The 20,377-nt window shown below is 40.2% G+C and overlaps 2 protein-coding genes across 4 annotated transcripts in view; both read right to left on the reverse strand.

Moving 5' to 3' along the window:
• Positions 1 to 7,524, reverse strand: part of ern1 (endoplasmic reticulum to nucleus signaling 1) — an 85,170-nt gene extending 77,646 nt beyond the window's left edge. For all 3 annotated transcript variants that reach the window (XR_012599989.1, XM_074695966.1, XM_074695965.1), the window contains exon 1: positions 7,266 to 7,524. Coding sequence is in view for 2 of the 3 variants with exons in the window: in XM_074695966.1 (XP_074552067.1) it covers positions 7,266 to 7,346 (81 nt within the window). In the remaining variant the exon portion in view is untranslated. The remainder of the gene's footprint in view (positions 1 to 7,265) is intronic.
• A 3,048-nt stretch (positions 7,525 to 10,572) lies between these two features.
• tex2 (testis expressed 2) overlaps positions 10,573 to 20,377 on the reverse strand; it is a 54,120-nt gene continuing 44,315 nt past the window's right edge. The window contains 5 exon segments of the mRNA XM_074695964.1: positions 10,573 to 12,201; positions 14,212 to 14,332; positions 16,400 to 16,609; positions 16,896 to 17,012; positions 17,483 to 17,603. Coding sequence (XP_074552065.1) covers positions 12,052 to 12,201; positions 14,212 to 14,332; positions 16,400 to 16,609; positions 16,896 to 17,012; positions 17,483 to 17,603 — 719 coding nt within the window. The 3' untranslated portion in view covers positions 10,573 to 12,051.

Genomic DNA, 20,377 nt, shown 5'->3' on the forward strand with positions numbered 1-20,377 from the left:
GGTGCATCAGAGCTGCAACACAGTTTTAAATTTGTTTCTTATTGGCCGTCGGATTAAAAAAAAGGCTGATGCCGATATGCCTCAAAATGCCAAATATCAGCCTCGATAATCGGTCTATCCTTACTGTGAGGTACTGATACCGATTGCCAGGTACTGGGCATCGGTACCATATCGATTCAGATGTGAAAGGTACCCATCCCTAATCGTGCATGCTCTGATAAAGTAGTAACTTGACTTAAAACATGGTTTTGCAATGGGCAATGACATTATTATTCCTGGTTACGTTAAAACCATGGCATTTTTCATACTACAGTGTGAGGAAACCTGACATAACTTCACTGTCTTTAATGTGTTAGCCAAAATGCTAAGGTTTAGCCAGGGAGGTTGGAGTGGAGTGGTTGCCCCAGGGAGTGTGCCAAACAGCCGGCTTCACTAATCAATGAACTTAAATCAATACTTCACAATGACAGACGAAGATCAAACTGGGAGGGAGCAGACGTGGGAGGTGACAGAGGGCAAGTTGAGCTCTGGGTTCAAAGTAACACGGAGCTGAGTGCTGCATCGTGGAGGAAGGTAAACAAACATGGCGTTGGTTGAGCACGTGTGTGGTATTCTGCTTCTTGAATGCAGAGCGAAGAGCTCAGATGAACAGCAGGCGGTCAGTCTATAAACAAACACTTCTTCAGAGTTTACTCTCAGAACTATGGGACATAAAGGAACTTGAGCCGGTTCATGAGAGGATCAGCTGTGAGTGGTGAAACAGAGAGATAACTAGCACAGTAAATCGAACAAAGACAAAGCAAATCCAGAGAAAACAAAAGAACCTATAACCACAACAGCAACTCTGTGACCCAGCCCCATGACTTGGCTTATGTCTGAATTGCTCCACGCACCCACTGTGGAATTTAAAAAACGCCTGGCTGGATAACCCAAGCAGGGGTTTCTTATAGCTTTTGGCAAAGATGTGCAGGAAGAGGTCCAAGAAGTCATTTTAGAAGACTGTGTAGAGAGTTTGGAAGAAGAGTAGCCAGTTATGAGAAAGGAGACTAATCAATTATCATCTTCATCACATGAAGGCCTGTCACGATAACAAATTTTTCTAGACGATAATTTTCCAAAATATTATTGCCGATAAACGATATAATGGTCAATATTATGTTGATTTTTTTCCCATTTTTTCATTGATGTAATTATGATAAATGGGATAATAAAGTGAGTACACCATATCAAAAGCAAGAAACTTTAATTTTTTAAGAGTATTTAACTGTAATTGAAAGGTCAGGATCTTTTAAATTAAATTAAACAAAAAATATAATAAATGTAACAAACAAGAATGAGAAATAAATACAATGAAAATGAAATGGACTCTCTTTTAGAAAAAAAAACATGTCAATGAAAATAATAAATACTAATCAAAAACAATAAAACATAGACCCTGTCTCTAAAGAAAAAACGAAACTCCCCCCCCCCAAAAAAACAACAACAACAAAAAAAAACTATAGCCTAAATAAAAGAGAGTTTACACAGTTCCTGAATTGTTTGTAACATGTACTTTTTCCTAGTCAATCCGTACTGTCTGTCAAACATTTTTAAGATTTCTGGCTTTCAACCGTATTGAAGGGCAGCATTTCTTTGGCAATGTAGCTGTCTTTGAGCGCCCACCATTTGGTGCTTTTATTTCTATTTACTTTGCAGACCAAAAGCCTCAGTAAGAGTGGATTGTCAAAGAACAAGGCTCCGCTGCACCTCCCCTTCTTCTTCTTCTTTCAAACAAATGCGACATATAAGCTCGTTGGTGTTCATAAGCTCACACTTTGTTCATTCTGATAAAAAACAAAATATTCCCACACTGGGACTGTGTCAGGCGGCTTAAGAACCGTATCTTTGGTGCCATCACTCATATTAGCGTGTGTTTCCTCCTTACCCCTCTCTCTGTGTGTATGCGCAAGCAGCCCCGTCTTCACCCCAAGATCGCATTTTTGACAGATGCTCACTCCGCTGTAAATCCACTATATCCGCTATAGAACCTATGCACCCCGATGTTAGAAAAGATAGACGTAGTGAGCCATCTTCTCATTCAGCCTCTTTGGTGGAAAGAGAGGAGGAAAACAAACATGCATGCACGTGTCAGTTTATTGAGGCTGGCACAATTACAGAGGACAATTTTAGTTATCGTACGGTTAATCGATTTATTGATTATCGTGACAGGCCTAATCACATGGGGCTTCAAGGAAACAGAGCAGCTGAAGCAGCTCTGTAGTACTGATCAATGCGTCTGAATAATCCCTCTCAACATGTCCACAGGGGGCGGTGCAAACAGCCCGGAATACAGTATAATGAGGATTATCAATCCATGATAACCAACACACTCCTCTGAGTATTAAGCTGCTTCTGAGGAGATGAAGAAGGTGAGCTTAAGTGCTCCCACAGTAAAGCACAAACAGAGCCATTAAGCAAGACCCTAATGTGTGTTAGGAGGAGAAAATGCAACCACAAACAGCAATCCACTCAGTGTTTCCTCTTGGTCACTCTGCTTTCACTTCCCAACACAACAAAGGTCACCAGAGCAACCAACGGACAAGAATCTGAGGAGGGTTTTTTATTCTACAGTGAGATGTATCAGCAGAAAGATGAAGTGGGGGATTTGAATGTTCAGAAACCACATAAAAAAAAACACATCGACCCAAAGTTTCAGAGCGTCATCAGAATGAAACCGAGTCCTTCCACATTTGCCTACCACTCGCCTGTTGATGTCTCACATCCTACACGAGGGGTTGTGTCAATATTCTGCACCTGTGGCTGTTCCCACTCGACTGTAATCTTACCAGCATCAAACAGCATTTCTCAGAGAATCAGAACTTGTTTTTACCCCCCTGGTCGTAATCTCTACCAGAGTTCTTGGTTTCACAAGCGAATGACTCTCTAAACATCTGTTCTCCTGCTTCTGTTAGAGAACACACTGATAACCAACAACTGTTACATGCTGCAGTGTTAGGTTTCAGATATCATCTGGGGAACAATATCTGGCTCTTTCCTGCAGACTTAAATATCGGGGCAGTCCCTCAATCCTCTGTGCAACACAGAAATATAAGGTTGTTGCGTAAGAGAGTTACATAATTCTTCAGAAGTGAGCGAAACCAAAGGGTTGGCAAATTCTGAGGTCTTCTTTTTGTCTTCTTTCAGTCTTCCTCTGCTTCAAAGGGACTCCGATGCTCATGATGTTGTTTACATGCAGGAGTGTCACTGTGCTGCACGGCCTCTTGCGTGGCAGACCACCCTGAACTCAGGACATGCAGGAGTTGGCATCTTTCCCACTAAGCATACATGAGCACATGAGTGTTACTCTTTGTTACAAACCCTGTTTGACATTCACATCAATAGCCACGGTTACATGAGGAGTTTTTCATCTTTCCGAATGGAATCTTACTGAATGACTTTTCCGAAAACAATAGTATAGATGGAAAGGAATATTCCAATCTCTGGTCTACATGCCCCGCTGTAATCCAACAGAATAGTCAATGGGGCATGCGCAGAAAAACGTAAACATCACGAGATTTATCAAAGCTGGAGGACGACAGTTTTTTAATCACGGTGTTGCAATACTCCGTATTGCGAGTTTGTCGTCCGTCTAGCCTTGAAATTATGTTAATATCTTTCAATGTTTGGATCGAAAACAAACTTTCTGCAGCAGTCCAGTGCTGACTGCTCGCCACCATTTTTAAATTTGAGGAACGTCTCTAGTTGCGTCTCACGTCATATCTGAGCATGCGCTGAAAGAACGTACCCTGACAACTTTCCATCTGAGTGGATACATGATACCTCAATTGGTTTGGGGAAAGGAATATTCCACCTCTGTGAAACCGATTAAATGCCAATTCGGATTGACACTTTTCTTTCAGAATGAGGTGCTTACAAAGTTTAAATTCTTTCTTTTTGAGCCAATAAACCGAACGCAAGCGGAATATTTGGGTCCATGTAAACGTGGCTAGTGATACGCTGTGATACCAATAGTCAGAAGAGTATGGTTTAAAATGAGAAGCTGGTTTACAGACAGAAAGCTCCTCAAGAGGACAAAATTTGGACGACTCACACCTCTTCATAATACACGGCTTTTTCGAACAGAAATATTTTTGTCGAGAGTATTTATTGGGTATTAACCACCTGTTGCTACCTTTCTATTTAAAAGTGGAGTGCTCTCCGGATAACAGCTTCTTAGAGCAGCGAGCACTCTGTCTGCAGTTTGCATGAGTGAGAAAAAAAATTAACACAGGAACTAACATATTTTGCACATGGGGACTTTTCAGAATGAATGAACTAAATAAAAAAATACATCCCAAATGATTAACACTGTGTGTGAGAGAAAATGTTTGCAGCTCCTTATTAATAAAAATATCTAATGACTCATCTGTTTTACAATCCTCTGTCAGAGGAGTCATTAATGGTTTCTCTTCACGGCTGTGTAAAGGTGACATAGATGTTTGAGTTCCTTTATGGTCAATAAGGGAGTGATTCTATAATTTTAAAGGATCTGTTGTTTCTGTCAGCTGCTCTCTGCGTGTGTTGCTTCAGTGTGGAGACCGTCACGTGTCGGTCCTCGCTCAGGCACACTCAGTTTAAGCACAGCCAATCTGCTGCTGTGATAAGATAGTGTCAGATCACAGCTCTTTTTTCTCTTTTTAGCAGAATCAGACTGGTGCATGTTAGCCTGAGCAGTATGTGAGGAAAAAACAGTCATAAGGACAGAGGAATGTTACAAAGAGCTGCTCAATGACATATCTATCAGTGAGGAGTGTTATACGGGGTCATTACAGGGCAAGACCATCACAATAGCCAAATTGATGGGGGTAAACAGTAGGCCTGTCACGATAACAAATTTTGCTGGACGATAATTTTCCAAAACATTATTGCCGATAAACAATATTATTGTCAATATTATTTTGATTTTTTTTTTCCATTTTTTCATTGATGTAATTATGATAAATAATAAAGTGAGTACACCATGTCAAAAGCAAGAAACTTTAATTTCTTAAGAGTATTTAACTGTAATTAAAAGGTCAGGATCTTTTAAAGAAGATAAATTAAACAAAAAATATAATAAATTTAACAAACAAGAAAGAGAAAAAAAATACAATGAAAATGAAATGTTCTCTCTTTTAGAAAAAAATACATGTCAAGTCAATCTGTACAGTCTGTCAAACATTTTGAACATTTCTGGCTTTCAACCGTATTGAAGGGCTGCATTTCTTTGGCAATGTAGCTGTCTTTGAGCGCCCACCATTTGGCGCTTTTATTTCTATATACTTTGCAGACCAAAAGCCTCAGTAAGAGCGGATTGTCAAAGAACAAGGCTCCGCTGCACCTCCCCTTCTTCTTCTTCGTCGCCACTATTTTCAAAAAAATGCGACATATCAGCTCGTTGGTGTTCATGAGCTCACACTTTGTTCATTCTGATAAAAAACAAAATATTCCCACACTGGGACTGTGGCAGGCGGCTTAAGAACCCTATCTTTGGTGCCATCACTCATATTAGCATGTGTTTCCTCCTTACCCCTCAGGACGCTCGCTTCAGCTCTCTCCATGTGTACGCGCGAGCAGCCCCATCTTCACCCCAAAGATCGCATTTTGGACAGATGCTCACTCAGCTATAAATCTGCTAAATCTGCTATAGAACCTATGCACCCCGATGTTAGGAAAGATAGACATAGTGAGCCATCTTCTCATTCAGCCTCTTTGGTGGAAAGAGAGAAGGAAAACAAACATGCATGCATGTGTCAGTTTATCGAGGCTGGCAAACTTACCGAGGACGTTTTTATTCATCGTTCGGTTAATTGATTTATTAATTATCGTGACAGGCCTAGTAAACAGTAAGAGGGCATGAAGCTTATACTTAGCCATATTCAAACTAGTCCAAAGATCCTGAAATCCTCCTAAAATTACCTGACTGTGATCACAAACAGCCAACTTCTTCATCCCAAGCATCACCTGGACATGTCAGGGTGTAACACCTTTCCTTCTCAAACCAAACACAAGAAAATGCTCTGGATAACCTATAACCTAGCCCACTACTGCACCTGAAGACGGTCTAACAGGCTAAAAGACAAGCCTGATTAAGTCTACTTAAATCTGCTGCTTAGCCTAGTGGTGTACCAGCCTGGCTTTCAGACCTGCTGAGAGACTTTCAGGGCATCTGGCTCAGTTTCAGCTGGTCAGCGTGCCACTGTTTTGCTCCAGCTGCTGGATCTATGTTTACAATTTGAGTGGTTAAAATCTTAAGCTAACCCTGTGCAAATTTCTTTTTTGTATCATTGTAATTACAAGGTTTATTATGACAAAGTGTTTTTTTTTTTTTTTTTAGGTGATCGCTCTGTACTGGTTTGGTGAAGTTTGTGCTTGATTGAATTCAGAAAACAGCAAAGATTCTTCATGTGTGACAGTACAGAGGAAATGCAGATGAGACACACATACTGTATCTGAGTTGTCTACTTGAGCTGTCTGTGTAGGCTTTTGGTGGAGCTTTTGCTCATGTTAGGATTACAGAAACTGACACAATTCAACCATGAAATTAACCACAGTAAAACTATACATATTTCACTGCGTTCAGCCTGTGTGCCTCTGTATATTCACAGACATCTAATAGAGATCTCACAAAAACTGCAATTTCACCAAAACATCATCCTCATCACCTTCCTCGTCCACACAGTAAATGAATAGTCTGAAGGCTGCTGCGTCTGCAAGAGCAACGTTTGTTTGGCCTTGTTAGGAGAAAGGAAATGATGGGGTATTGCGCAAGCAGCTAGATATTCATAAATAATAATAAAAATAATAATTATCACGGTATTTTTGGCAAATTGTGGTTTGTAATGTTTGTTTTACCGTTATAAATAAGTGTTTTTAAGGTATAGATAATTCAGCTACTCGAGGTTTCTCGAAACGAAGATGAGGATTTGTACTCCTGGTTTCCTTTATCAGTGGCATCGTTGTTGTTAACGGAAAACATATAACATTCATTAAAAAAGTGATAAAATATTTTTATAAATAACATATTATTGAAAACGTGTGCTTTTAGCCTGCAAGCTAAAGTTAGCGTTGTTAGCTCACCACTGTCATGTGAAGACACCGCGCAGCATGCAGACTAACAGACTAACGTTTTGGGTTGGTGTTGTACTATATGTGGGGACTCATAGTAGATATTCAAAAGCTCAACGCTGAGTGGAAGACTAGGCTCCCGGATAATGTCATCAAACTTAAGCTAGCTTATCTCTTACCTTTTGTGGGAGACCAGCGCAGCAAAGCAGTAACACTAAAATGTACCACAGCCGGGTCCGAGAGCTCACTGACCAGTCCATATTTTCTGATTCCAAACCGGGATAGACTTGGTCGGGACAGCCGTTGACTACATGGAAAACGTGATTTTACTCTAACCAGATATAACGAAATACAATGTTATCAACGATTAGGCGTTCGAACCAGTTGCAATTGTACTGGGTATAACGTTAGATCCGCTTCTTCCTGAAATGAAAATCGTGGGGGTTGGACTTTTGGATGGATATCGAGTGGAGGAGGGGAAAGGAAGAGTAGCGCTGCATTCACGTGTTACTCAAATACTCGGAATTTTGGATTGTAGAAATCGTCGCTTGCAGTAGCATGCTCACGAGCTTGCCATGTTAAAGGAACGAGGACGAAATCCAAAGGCGTTTGATGTATTTCACACAAATACATGTCGTTACCCTGTATGAACTTTAAAGAAAGGTAAAAACCCGAAACAGAGCAAGTATTAAGTAATTTCTATTCATAAACGGATTTCCAGAGAAAAAAAAACGTTTACTTTGGCATCTTGGAATGCAAGTTTCTATGAAACTTTCCCAATTTTGTTCAACATTTGGCGTTATAGTGAAGTTTGAGAGGATACATACATTAAAATCAGAGTTTTCAAAGTATTTCTATATTTCCTGAATGCAGCAGCAGTGTGAGCCAATGAGAAACCTACCCGGACGGCGGATGTGCTACAAGGAAGTAGTTCCGGGGGACATTTTCTTTAGCAGATCTTCCCTATGTGAAAGCATGCTTTCCCGAGCAGGGATCATCGTGGTTAGAGATAAAATTGATTGGAAATGCGCTTCAGCATGCGCATTTTCGCGTCAGTATTATAATACATGACTTTTGCTCGATGAAGAAATGGCAGAACATTTTTAATGTAACAAGAATGATTTTGACGCGGTCTGTGCAGGCCGCGGCCGCTTGGAGATGAGGAGGTAAAATTGTTTTCTGATTATGAAAAGCACCAGAAATCAAATAAGCTCTTCCTCATTTTTGCTTTGATCTAACAAATATTGATCTTTGCTACCGAAGGACTGGGAAGGTCGGATCAGATGAGGTGTTCATGTGGTGACTGCGCCTCTGCACGTGGACGGACAGTTGGGTCAGGCCTGGTTTTGCAAATGTGAGTAGTTTTTATTTTGCTGGAGGAAAATAATCTGTTGTCAGTTCTTGGATGATGATTTTTTGTGCGTTAGACTTCTGATGTTAAAATGAAGTCAACTTATTTTCTGACTTGACCCTTTAGAGCTAATTAAAATTATCCAATTTTATTAAAACGACTAATGGAAACTTTTTATACTTGCAGTAAATGATTGTTCGTGTCACTGGATCCCTGGAGAAGCTACTTGGTAAGTATAAGGAAGGAGAAAGTGCCTCTGATTTCTATGAATGATGATTTAGATGCGTTAGACTTCTGATTCAATATTGAAGACAACACTGATCTGACATAATTCACATTTTGTTTCATCTCTAAGATTATTTTTTACAACAGCTTAACAACAACAATGTTATCTTTTCAGCAACCGGACCTCTGGGCTGAAGAACTGAAGCATTATTCATTGCAAGTTACAAAGAAGACTCAATGGTGTACAAATGCCTTTTGTACTGCCATCTCTAAATAAATCTTTTATTTTCTTCAAACATATTTGTTTTGTGTTCTATCCTTTTACTTTGCTGTGGTTTTAACTGTTAAAGCACTATTCTTTCAACCTGAATGGAGTTTCTTTCCATTCAAAGGTCCAGAACAGTGCAAGATCATGTTATGTCTTGTCATAACTGGGGTTTCTTGGCACTTTTCCCAAGTCTCTCTTTTAAAGCAAGTCACAGTATTAAAGTCAATGCAAGAAATAATTCAAAACCTGAAAAGAGCTGCAAAGTGTTGCTTAATTAGTACATGTTAATTTGATCATTGAATAGTAGCCCATCAGATGTATGCATGATACTATGCATGATTATGCAACTTTATTTGCAAGAAAAGAGTGCTCAATTCCTGGTATTTTGTTGATGGCAACACTGACAGTCTTGGAGGATGCTATTGGTTTTCTTTCTCTTATATAGTGCACAATTTCTTTATCCCCATAAATGTGTCTTTGAAGAAACACTAAAAACAAAAGAGGCTTCTGAACAAAATTGAAGTGGTGTTATGTCACAGCTGAAGGAATCAGTTAAAGAAACAATCTGAATGGAGATAAAAAAAGAAGCTAAATCAAAATGTATCTTTAAGAAAAAAAAAAACAACTAGTATGCGCCAGCCAACACAAGCACACACACACACAGAATCAGTGCCTCTATTGAGACTGTAGACCAGGGGTCACCAACCTTTTGGAGACCGTGGGCTACCTCACGGGACATGAGTGGCACAAAGGGCCACTTGTCTGAGAAAAACTTTCTGAACAAAATTGCACAAATTACTGTTTAATAACATATATCATAGTAGCAGTGGTAATGCTATGTGAAGAGGCTGCTCACAGGTCAATGTTAATTATGTCATCATTAATGATTTATAGAGCAATGATGGCCATTGTGACCATTTCTTTTTATTGGAACATCCCTGGCGGGCATCTTAAGTCAGGGATTTCAAACTCATGCCATGGAGGGCCAAGAGGCTGCAAGTTTTCCTTCCAACCAAAAAATCCACCAGGTGATTCCGCTGATTACCTCACCTTCAAGCAGAGAGCAGGGACTATCAGTGAAATCAGCTGGTGGAGTTTTTGGTTGGAAGGAAAACCTGCAGCCTCTTGGCCCTCCATGGCACAAGTTTGACATTCCTGCCTTAAGTGGTTCTTGAGGGCACCCAGGTGCCCAGGGGTACCACGTTGGTGACCCCTGCTGTAGACAAATGCTAGGAAATGTGCTAATCTAAATCTGTTTTGTGGTAAAATGGAAAGTAATATATGAACATTTATGTTTGTTGATTTTGAAAATAAGAAATAATGAAATGTTAAAAGGCAAGTTGGCCAGAATCTTTTTTTTAAATTTTGTGTCATGCATTTAATTTATATCTTGTGAGAGATATATCATGGTAGTGGCAGATACTATAAGATTTTCCCTTTATTATTTATTCATTTATCTATTTTTGCATGGGTATTTTTTATGCCAGAATGAAATAAAGTCCAACTAACTAAAACGTTGCCCCTATCAGAAAGAGAAACTGGCTCATCCCACATGAATGCCCTCAATGACAAAGTCACAAGCACTATTTCCAAGCAAAAGGTTTTATTGATCCACAATGATCAGAACCATAAACATTCTGTGACATCACTGAACACAACAGCAATGTTTCATATTTTCATCACTGTGCAAACGAACAACAACACCGAAACCTTGAGAAAACAAAGGGCATGTCTTGACAGACACTGCAATGGCACAATTTAAGACTTTTTCTCTCTTCTCCTAAACTGATGCAACGAATGTGGCGGCTCACTATGGAGGAATGTTTGATTATTTTAAAGGCACTTTCTGCCTCGTACACTTTGCCAACACACATTGAAACGTAAAACGTCAAATAATAGTCGCCTGTAAAGCAGCCAAGTGTCTTGGCAAATAACAAAGTCGCTGTTTTTTTTTCTTTTTTAATTAGTGTACAGTACAGAAAGAACATGAAATCAATAAATACTTCAAAATAACAAGCATTATTTAAATGTCTGCTGATAACATTAAATAATATGGCTAATATCCAGTGTTATTCAAATAAAACAGAGAGAGTAATCCTGACCTTGTCTTCTAAGCAGTAATCGCTCCCTGCTGATTAGAACTCTCATAAATCCAGCTACTATTATCCACACACTCACACAGAACATAGGATTATCAACCCATTGCTTATTTGTCTCTGTTAACCACACACAATAGCCTTCAAGCAGGACTGAAAGATTGCTTTTGCAATAAAAACATAATTATAATTTTCGCCCAACTCTGAATTCAACACAAAAAGAAGTATTGAAGCATGTCGCGTAGAAGCACGTTTTCAGTGAATGAGCTGTTCTTTGCACAGCTTAGGAAGCTGTGCTCCTATGTTTACATTCATCAGACCTAGGCAAGGTTCAGCTGCTGTGTTTGCAGATATGTTTTTAATCACTCCACCAAAGTCAGTGTTAGCTCTAAACCCTAACACACTATGAAAGCACACGGGTTGTATGTTTTGATAGTGTCCAAAGTGGATTTAAACCGACCCGGCGTCTGCTATGCACGCATTACCGTTGATCTGTTTGCATATAGGCGGCTGGCACAGGCAGCAGTGTGGATGGGGAGGGTGACTGAGTCTTGATTTCCCTGTGAGATGTGGATCAGTAGATGCAGGGGCTTCCGGCAAATTCACCTGTGACGTCATTCAGAGCCTGAAAGTCCTCTGAGGTTTTCAGCAACAACTGATAAAAAGGTTGCACCAAAGTTGCATCAGTACAACCTTCATGTTTGGTGCAGCTGTACATCACAGGTATTCTGGTTCTTCTAGTTAAATCTGATGGCTATTTATTAATCCACCATTACACACGCTCATTTTCCGGTCTCAACATGCCCCATGTGTCGTATTTCATCTGAAAATTGAGCAAAATGTTTGACCTCACACAAACAAATCTGTGTGATTGGATGACAATCAATGAGTCACGATCCTCTTCTGTTTTCAACAAGTGAACAAGCTCGCTGACGTCTCTTTGTTTGTTTACACACTTTATGATTCGCCATCAGGCTGGTGCAGCGATGTCGGTCCTATTGCCATGGTGATAAAAACGTCTGTCATCACATGTCCGAGACCTCAGAGTCCTTGGGTTCTGGGTCCTTCAAGGCATCATTTGTCACAGTAACCAAATTGGCATTTGAACGCGTGTCCATGGCAGAGTGCATTATGGGTAGCCATACGTCATCCATGTTTGGCATCACAAATATTTTCTGTGGGAGAAAAAGCACAAGGAATGAGGTCATCTTTATAAGGTTAAATTTGTGCCACCAGAAACTGAATCTGGATTAAAATATCGAATTTGAGAAAGCATGATGCATGATTTTTTTATTGAATTTATTTTTTTGAATTTATTTTTTAAATTTATTTTTTAAATTGAAATTAAAATAAAGCGTGACAATTGTCAGATCAACTAAGGCTGAAGGCCAGCAGCTGAAAGATGGCAACCAATGACAGGGAGAGGCACGTTTTTTTTTTTGTTTGTTTGTTTTTTCCAACTTAATTTGCGAGGCACCACCCCGTTGGCTATGGCTGCCTTTTGCAGCAGCTCTCTCTTCTTTTTCCATTTCTTGTAATTTTTCGTCTCTTTTTCGTAATCTTTGTATTTGGAGTGGATCATTACTTTGTATGGCTCATTTGTTGGTCATGGACACTAAACTTTTTGTGGTTTCAGCGATATTTTTACTACTTTTTTTCCTGTGTTTGTCTGGAGATCCTACATGTAACCATGGCTGCATTGTTTACATGTGAACTCAGGTATTAGCAGCCTGTAGCTTGTCAATGTTACCTGGTGTTACGCCTGATGTCTTGGAAAGAGGAGGTGAGGACTATGTGCTGATTCTCAGGTGTGAGCTAAGAAGTGATGACATGGACCTGTCCTTCCATCCATCGTTATTGGGAACGTAAGATCTATCTTCACTAAGATGGACAAGCTAGCCATGCTAACCCAGCAACAGAGGGAATAACAGGAGCAGAGTAGCATCATGCTATTCACTGACATGGCTAACAGAGCTAACACTAGACACCAAGAGCTTCACCTGCTGTGGCCAGACAGGATCCAGGAGACAGAGACTGAACAGACTGCTGAAGAAGCTCAGTCCTGGACCCTGGACACTTTCTTACTTTAGTTTTCTTGATTGTTGCTGTGACTTCAATTTTGTTGTACTTGTTACAATGACAATAAAGTTCTATTCTATTCTAATGCTGATTTGGAGAATACGTCCTTCTCAGTTTCTTCTTCCCAGTTCAGAGGTTAATGGAACGCATCACCACAGGAGAGTCCGCGGACGTGTAGAGGGTTAGTCTCTAACTGGCACAAGATGATGTAATGGTCGTGCCGCTCTGAATTAAAATTGAATTGTAAAACTGAATCTGCCTTTTGTGAATTGAAATAGAATTCTGTGTTCTTGAATTTGAAATATTAAAATAATTGAAATTTCATTGATAAAATAAAATTTCAAATTCAATTAAAAAATAATAATTCAATTAAAAAAGTAAAATCATTTTCAAAATATTGAATTCCATTCCACATCATGCTATTCAAATTCAATATTTTGATTCAAATTGAGTTTCTGGTGGCACAAATATAACCTCATACATCTTTCTTCTAACCCTAACAGAGTGGGGAGACTCAGAAGATGTTTTCTGCATGGGAATGGGGCATTGACTGTGTTACAGACAGAAACTGAAGTAGGTCAGAGAGGTTATGTCATATCTGTTTGCTGTTTTAAAAGCTGAAAAGCACCCCCCTGTGTGCCTGAAACCCTGCACTGTTAAGCCTCCAAACCACTGAGACCCTTTGTTCAAATCCAGATGTATACACTAACTCACAAATGACAACACACCGCTCTGCAGCACTGTACTTTACTGGGGGCATGGCTGGGGGGGTTGGACATAATAATAACCCCCGGCAGATCCAGCCAGGGATAAATGATGATGTGTGGTAGAGCTGACAGGGACACAGTCGTTTTCAGGTGAGCCTCAGGGGGGTTATCTGGCAGCAGGAGTATCATTACTTTGAATGAATATACGAGGGGTGGAAAAGCCACAGGCACACTGCTTTGAAGTGAGTGTAGGTGGGCAGCTTGAATGAATCCTCTTTTATTACTCGAATTCTTGTCCCAAAACATCTGAGGGGGGACTCTCTTTGTCCTGGAGTAAACTTTCAGAAATGTTGTAGAGGACTCACATTTGCACATGTTTCTTTAACTCTCATTTCCTACCTGGAATTCCTGGTCCAGTTTCTTCTCTATCCACTCAGTCACATGAGCTAAAGTGACCTCTCTTTCTCCGAGTTTAGGCCGTGCTTTTAGCTCAAGGCGGGGCGGACTTCGGAAACCGTACCTAAAAGCCAAGAAGGAGAAAATACTGTGTTAAAAGTTTCACAAACTGGGACGCCTATTACACTCAGCAATAAGAACATCGACTCTCTGATCTCTCTGCTTGTCAATCCAACTTTCTCTTCCATTGATTGATACTTTATTCACTGTCCTCTTACTTTAAATGTAGTCATTTAAGGCCACATAAAATGTGATGCAATTCAAACAAAATTTCTACCAGACATCGGTATTAACTCAAATAATCCACATATGAAAAGAAATCACAACGTTCAGGTCCATAAATAATGATTATGTGGAATTAAGTACAATAACACAGGAAAAAAGTAGTGAACACACTAACTGAGACTCATCTAATACTTTGTGGAGAAGCCTTTGTTTGCAATGACAGCTTCCAGACGCTTCTTGTATGTTTTAACTAATCGCCCACACTGCTCAGGTAAATCTGGAATATTCTTTGGTGCCCTCTGGTGAACCCTTTTCTTTAGTTCTTTCCACAAATGTTCAATTGGATTGAAGTCAGGTGATTGACTAGGCCGTTCTAACAGATTGATTTTCTTTTTTTGAAACCTTTTGAGAGTCAACTTTGCCATGTGCTTTGGATCATTGTCCTGCTGGAAGGTCCAGCCACGTCTCATCTTCATCATCCTGGTGGATGGCAGCAGATTCATATCAAGAATTTCCTCATACATGCCTCCATTCATTGCTCCGTCAATTATATGAAGTTTGCCAATACCATAAGATGAGAAACAACCCCATACCATGATGCTTCCACCTCCAAACTTCACTGTTGGTGTAGTGTTTTTTGGGTGATGTGCAGTGCCATTTCTCCTCCAAACATGGTATGTAGTATGACAGCCCAAAAGTTCAATTTTGGTCTCATCTGACCAGACAACATTCTCCCAGTATTCTGCAGGCTTGTCAAGATGCTGTTTAGCAAACTTTAAACTAGCTTGAACATGCCTTTTCTTGAGGAATGGAGTCTTGCGGGCTGAGCGTCCATAGAGGCCATGGCGGTAGAGTGCATTGCCTATTGTTTTCTCTGTAACAATTATACCTGCTGCCTCCAAGTCTTTCTGGAGCACTTTCATGGTGGTCCTTGGCTTGTTGAATACTTTTCTGACTATCTTTCTGACTCCCTGGTCAGAAATCTTTCAAGGAGCTCCTGTGCATGGCCTGTTGATGGTAAGGTGGTGCTTCTTCTACTTGCAAATAATGGCCCCAACGGTGCTGACTGGAATATTCAGGTGCTTTGATATAAGTCTGTAACCAGTTCCATTCTGATGCTGAGCAACAATCAGGTTGTGAATGTCTTCAGAGAGCTCTTTGCCTTTACCCATCATGAGGTGTGTGGTATTTAACTGCTTGGTAGAAAAAAAAAACTTTTTTATAGGACCATCAATTTGCTCTAACCCAGCTGATGTTGGTTTGCACTAATTGGAAGTTGAAGTAATAATTACTGACAGATTTCAGGTGGTATGGTGCATTTCTTTTCCAAAGTATTCAGTCTTTCTGTGGTTTGTTCAATACTTTTTTCCTGTGTTATCGTACTTAATTCCACATAATCATTATTGATGGACCTGAATGTTGTGATGTCTTTTCATGCGTGGATTATTTGAGTTAATACCAATGTCTGGTAGAAATTTTGTTTGAATTGCATCTTTGGAAATAAATGTGATGAGAAAAAAGTTGAACCGTTCAATACTTATTTCCCCACTGTAATCTTTAAAAAAAAAAAACAAGAAGTCGATCTCATAAAAGCTGAACTGTAGTCTGTTTGGTTCTTTGAGAACACAGCTATTTTCATTCATTTCAGTGAGTTTTCTAAATTTGTGCGACTTTATAAAGAGCGGGTTGTGAAATGATTAAATTGGGCAAAATCTTAAAAAATATGCACAGGAATAATGCTGTCTGTTGCTCTCTAAACTAGAAACCCTTCATATTTTTTAGCTTCATAGTCTTGTATTGTCTACATTTGCCCAGCAGAGGGCGCCGAGTAACATCTCATGCCAGGATTTCCACGCCATCACCCACAGCCGTCCACACACTCCACCCTGTCGGTGAACTTACTCACCATATCCTGTCTGTGGGAGGAGGTGGGATGTTGACAGCCAGTGTCCCACGGCACTCTTGCACTTCCACCGTGAGCAGCAGGGGCGTGTTGGAAACTTCCTCCATCTTCTTCTTGATAAACTCTGTCTCTGTGGCTTTCTGGAAGTATTTCGACTTGGCTATCTTGTCCACAAAGCGCATGATCTTACTGGGTCTGTGGCCTCCCACGTAGCTGTGTGAGCAGAGGATGGAAAAACAGAGGAAGAGGAGAGGAGGTGAGGAAAGAGTCAGGCTCATTATTTATTCATAACAGCATCTCTTGCTACTCAGCACCCACGACAGAGGGGAGTGACTGAACGCTAGATAAGAACAGCAGTAAGCTTTCAAACACGGGGGTGTGAGTGGGTAGGTGAGTGGGTGGGTGGACTGAAAGGGCAGAACGTTCTGGTGTGAATCTGTGTCTTTCTATCTATAATTAAGAAATGTGATGATGTCGTTTCGTGGAGACATTTGCTCACCCCTCGCCTCCAGGGGGAACAGCTTTGTCGCTCAGGAGTTCTGGGGGATCCTCCTCATCTGACGAGCCAGCGCTGGACGATTCCTCATCGCTGTCTGCCAGGCAGTATGTCCGCGGCCTGGGCCTGTCACACACCGATTGCACTTATTCAAGTATTTCTCGGTAAGAGCATGTTCTCTGATGTAATATCCATGACAGTAATCTCCACACTCTTGTCCAAGTGACAGGTATCTGTTCCCAAACTCACCCAAGAGCAATCCACATCAGCGTCCAGAAGAAAAGGATTAACACATGAAGCGATGAGGGCACCAAGAGAAAAAGGGAAAGATTGGTGAAAAAACTCATTTTTATTTGGGTGTTAAATGCAGACGACACTGCTCAGCTGTTACTGCGGCAAAAACTATTATACAGCAACATCTTTCAGAGTCCTTGTAACAAAGTATGTATTTTAACACCATTACAAACACAGAGGAGTCAAGACAAGCTGTGAAGATCTTTTAAAAACTTCATGAGAAATGTTTGAACCAGACTCAGTTTATATACTTGTATAACAAACATCAAATATGAAAGTGTAACTGGAGGCCTCACCACTCCTTCCCATGCTCCCCGAGCCCCTCGCCTTCCTTCCCCAGACGGGCCAGGTTCATCTTGGTCTCTAGTGTCATGAGGAAGGAGCCTGTGTAGGAAACCTCCAGATCAAACCACAGGCCTGGGGAGACACAGGGAGAGAAAACAACCTACATTACATCTCCTGCAACAAGAGCAGCAATTTTCATTTTAAAAGGAATAATCCAATTGGGGTGGCAAGATCTCTTTTATAAGGAAGTCCTGACCTGGACAGCAGCACAAGAAAGTTTCACACAGGGCAAAGACAGAGACATTGGACAGCAATCAACGATACATCAAGCTCATGAAATAGCAGCGTTTGGTGGTAAAACAAGTGCAAGGGCTCATCAGATGATCCTGGATCCTAGTTTTACAGTCGGTTTATCAGTCGAAGCGGCCATGGTTGTCCAGTTTCAGATGGACTTGTAGCTCAGACTAAGATGAAGGAGCAAAAACACTCTTTAACCTAAGACAGAGCAAGTCCGAGGAACCACAAACAGAATCTGACCATTTGACCGAAGGTTACAGCCATCAACGATCTTAGAAGTCAGTAAAGAGCAGAAATAAGACGGCAAATCATTCAGTATGGCCTTATAAAGAAAGACTATCCAATGCTCCATTCTTCTTTTATGTAGGGAAGACAGACCAACCTGACACACTGCAAAAGACAGAAATCCTATAAAGTGTTTTTGTCTTATTTTAAGTAGACTTTCTCCCTGACTAGATCACAAAATGTCTTGTTTTGAGTCATTTCAGGACAAAAATGAGGTCTGACTTGGAACAAGAAAAAAAAATTCTTGAAGGAAGATGTCAATCTAGTTTCAAGCAAACTTTCAAATACATTTCTCTTGTTCCATTGGCAAATTTTTTGAACTTGTTACAAGCAAGTCAGACCTCATTCTTGTCTTGAAATAACTTGAAACAAGACATTTTTATACATTTTTAAACATAAAGTGTAATAAGACAATTTTTACTGTAAATAAGACAAAACCACTTGATAAGATTTCAGAATTTTTTTTGATAGAGATTTTTGCAGTGCACAGTGTGTGCAAAATCCTAATGCTGAGACAAAGCGCAATGCAGCATGGGAAACTGAGTCCAGATAAAAAGGTTACTTTAATTAGTTTTTCCCGAGCAACAAATGAGAAACATCCTTTGTTTCTCCCGCCAGGGATTTTGGGCCCCATTAAAAAAAAAAATTAAAGCTGGGCCCTCGTATCATTTTATTGGGGGCTTTTCTGGGGCCCCTGTCAATGATGGGCCCCCAGAAATGCCCCCCCTTTTCAGCGCCCATGTTTCTGTGAAAGAAACCCAGATTCACCCTTGGTCTTTGATAAGCTCTGGATGTAATGGCTAAAAGAAAAGTTTTCAACAAATAAAAATATTGAGTGCTGTTTTCTGTGTGTAAACATGACCTTCTGCCTGGTGTCTCACTGCTCAGAGGTCCCCCACATAACTGCCAAGAAGAAGTCCCATCCTGGAGTAAATGCTGTAAAGGTCAACCCCAGGGCAGCCTTGGTGGTTGACTTCAACAGGTTACCTCTGTGTATCAATCAAGTATCTCAACTGCTTGACGCAGATTTTGTGCCCACATGCTTTTTTCTAACCTTCACAACAGATTACTGGTGTTTGAGACTTCTGTCTCCATAAATGCTCATTGATTTGTTCGTCTGTGGCAGCAGAGGCAAAGAGAAGCTAGACGACAACTTAAAGTCGGAGGAAGTGAGATGTTTTTTCCCAACTAGAACACAACATAAAGGAGAGAAATAGAGTCTGGGCTTCCTGAAATGTCTGCACCACTGAAAGAAGGACATGTTTCATCAAACACCACATTTATAACAGCAGTAAAATCAGAAATGCAATACTGCTTTGCATCCATGCTACTGTAGCAGACGTGATAGCATAAATATTCCTTTTTTGCTTCTGTAAAGTGAAATCAAGAGATTGCGATTGCAATTCACTGATAAAAAAAAAAAATAAAAAAAAAAAACGTAAAAAAAAACAGTAAAAGCACTGGCAGCAAAGTTTCCAGACAGATACCGTAAAATAACAGTCAAATACTGTAAAAAATGCAGAACAACGTAAAATAACAGTAAAAATCTAGGACTTCACCAAAAAATATAAAATCTGTAAAAAAAAAAAACTGCAAAGGCACTGGCAGCAAAGTTTCCAGATACCGTAAAAATACAGTCAAAGGCTGTAACATAGACCATGTGAAACAACTTTAAACAAAAACAAAAACAGGAATTAATTGTTTTTTGATCAGAGACAAATTTTAAAAACCCCAAACCTCCGAACAGAACACACTGCCCTTCTCCTAAAAACACCTTCCTCTCATGCATCACTGGTCATTTTGTCCGCCATCAGTTTGTGTCCCTAAATTTTACTATTTTCCTTTTATTCCACAGCAAAGTCATTTTCATTGTGGCAGTTCTTGTAACCATGAGTGGATACAGGGGACACAGAATCTTTGTGCTCCAATGGCGCAAACTGGCTATCTGTGCTCCATGGAGTGGACTGGCCGTCTGTGCTCCATTGTGCAGACCCTGTACCCAGTGATTTTTATGTTGTGTTTTGTTTTTAATAAACGAGATGTGCTGATGGTCTTTCCTATGTTGGTCAATTTTTAACAATAATGTTATTTGAATTACTCAGCCGGTTCATGCAGTGTTGTACGGGCAGCATGTTCCCCCAATGCAATATTTTAATGTTCAGCAGAGTCTTATATCCTCTGTGTGCCCTCCTCACTCACAGTTACAAAACACCATCACAACAAAAAGTATTTTGCTGTAAATTAACAGTGTTCTTCTACATATTTGTAAATCCGCAGTCATTTATCTTTAGTTTTGCGTACAGTTTGTTTTTATACATTACAAA

This window comes from Halichoeres trimaculatus, unplaced genomic scaffold (assembly GCF_033239565.1).
Source record: "Halichoeres trimaculatus isolate MK-OKI-2021-1 unplaced genomic scaffold, fHalTri1.1 fHalTri1_scaffold_20, whole genome shotgun sequence".
Classification (NCBI taxonomy): domain Eukaryota; kingdom Metazoa; phylum Chordata; class Actinopteri; order Labriformes; family Labridae; genus Halichoeres; species Halichoeres trimaculatus.